The sequence below is a fragment of the Fulmarus glacialis genome, unplaced genomic scaffold (assembly GCF_000690835.1).
Source record: "Fulmarus glacialis isolate BGI_N327 unplaced genomic scaffold, ASM69083v1 scaffold11684, whole genome shotgun sequence".
NCBI lineage: Eukaryota > Metazoa > Chordata > Aves > Procellariiformes > Procellariidae > Fulmarus > Fulmarus glacialis.
In genome coordinates, this window is record NW_009209947.1 from 9,782 (window position 1) to 11,271 (window position 1,490).

Consider the following 1,490-nt stretch of genomic DNA (forward strand, 5'->3'; position numbering starts at 1 on the left):
GGGAGCTTTAGTAAAGTAAATGTTAAGCTCTAAGAATAATTTGTAGTTAAAATATTAACTGCGTTACGAGTTACACACACAGCCTTTTCTATACACAAAACCAGGTGTTTGGAGCAAAATATTCTATCCTTTGTGTTCAGTTCACTATAAACAGGGAAAAGACTTATGATAACGATATATTAAGTTGATGTTATTCTAACCTAGTTGTCTACAACAATTTTTATTAGAAACAGATTTTAGGATCAAGTACTTCTCATGAGACTAAGTGAAATTTCCTGGCCTCCTAGATGCTGGAGGAAGGTCTTGCTCAGTAGGCAGTTCCAAGGGGATCTGGAGGAGGTGGACAGACAACTCATGACATTGAGTAAGAGACTAAGATTTTTTTTTTTTTTTTTTTTTAACATTATTACCTTGATATCATTCTCCAGCCAGACGCAGTTCTTATCTGGATCCAACGCTGTAACTTGAGATTTGATCCACTCAACACCTTTAGGCATTACGCTTCCTGTTGGACGTGCAGAAGTTGCCAGCTGCTTTGCACCACCGCCAACCAGGGTCCACAGTGGCTGGTAGTAATGAGTCTGAAAGAAATGTTCAAGGGACTTTAAGATGAAGGCACATCACCCCAAATAGGAAGCAATGTGCTCTTAACATTGTATTATTCTTAACAAAAGAAGCTGTATAAATAACCAAGAGGTTAGCGTGACAAAGCTGGAGGGATGCATGCATCTCTATCATGGAGCAACAAATTTCATGCAAAGCCTTCTAAAAGATGGCTAGTTGGCTTCCTCTCCACAGTTAAAAATGTGTGAGGTTGAAGAAGGATGAGAATCAGACCAGTCTGGTCCCATATGTAAAATGTTTATTCTTTTCAATGCTTTGCATCCGAGGAAGACATACCTTACTTGGCTCAACAACAGCCACATTTCCTGCCCCCACCTTCCTCTTCATCCGAGCACTCATGGTGATTCCACCAGCGCCTCCACCCAACACAAGTACTTCATAATAATCCTTGGCAGCACACCTGGCTGCTGTATGTAAGCCGAAGGAGCTCATCTTCTGCATTCCTGGTTTCAGCAGCCATACACCAGGACGGAGACAGGAACAGCAGGACACTACTCCAATTGCTGACATCTTTCAGTAAGCGGAAAGCTACAAGATAAGGAAAGGCACCAGTAACAATTACAGAAGGCAGAATTTATATTTATTTATATGCCTGGATGAGTCTTCAAGGCAAGAATTATAATACTAAACCTTTGCTGCAGCTAAACCACTAATTTGCAAATGGATTGTAATCAATTTGGGAAATAAAAAAGAAAAAAAAAAAGAAAAAAAAAGAGTGAAGAGTGAGAAAAAGAGTGAAGAGAAGGAAAAAAGTCAATCGTGGCCTCTGCCAGGAAATTGAAATTTCATACAAGCAAATGAATTCTAACAAAGTATAAGAACATTTTCTGGTTATTGTGGCAGGAAAGTGTATCTGAACCTATAGC

At 39.5% G+C, this 1,490-nt stretch overlaps 1 protein-coding gene across 1 annotated transcript in view; it reads right to left on the bottom strand.

Annotated features, from left to right (window-relative positions):
* The window catches only part of SQRDL (sulfide quinone reductase-like (yeast)), a 7,475-nt gene extending 6,321 nt beyond the window's left edge, over nucleotides 1-1,154 (bottom strand). The window contains exons 1-2 of the mRNA XM_009577007.1: nucleotides 901-1,154; nucleotides 411-581 (exon numbers count right to left, since the gene is read on the bottom strand). Of these exons, the coding sequence (XP_009575302.1) occupies nucleotides 411-581; nucleotides 901-1,134 (405 nt within the window). The 5' untranslated portion in view covers nucleotides 1,135-1,154. The remainder of the gene's footprint in view (nucleotides 1-410; nucleotides 582-900) is intronic.
* Nucleotides 1,155-1,490: the final 336 nt, after the last annotated feature.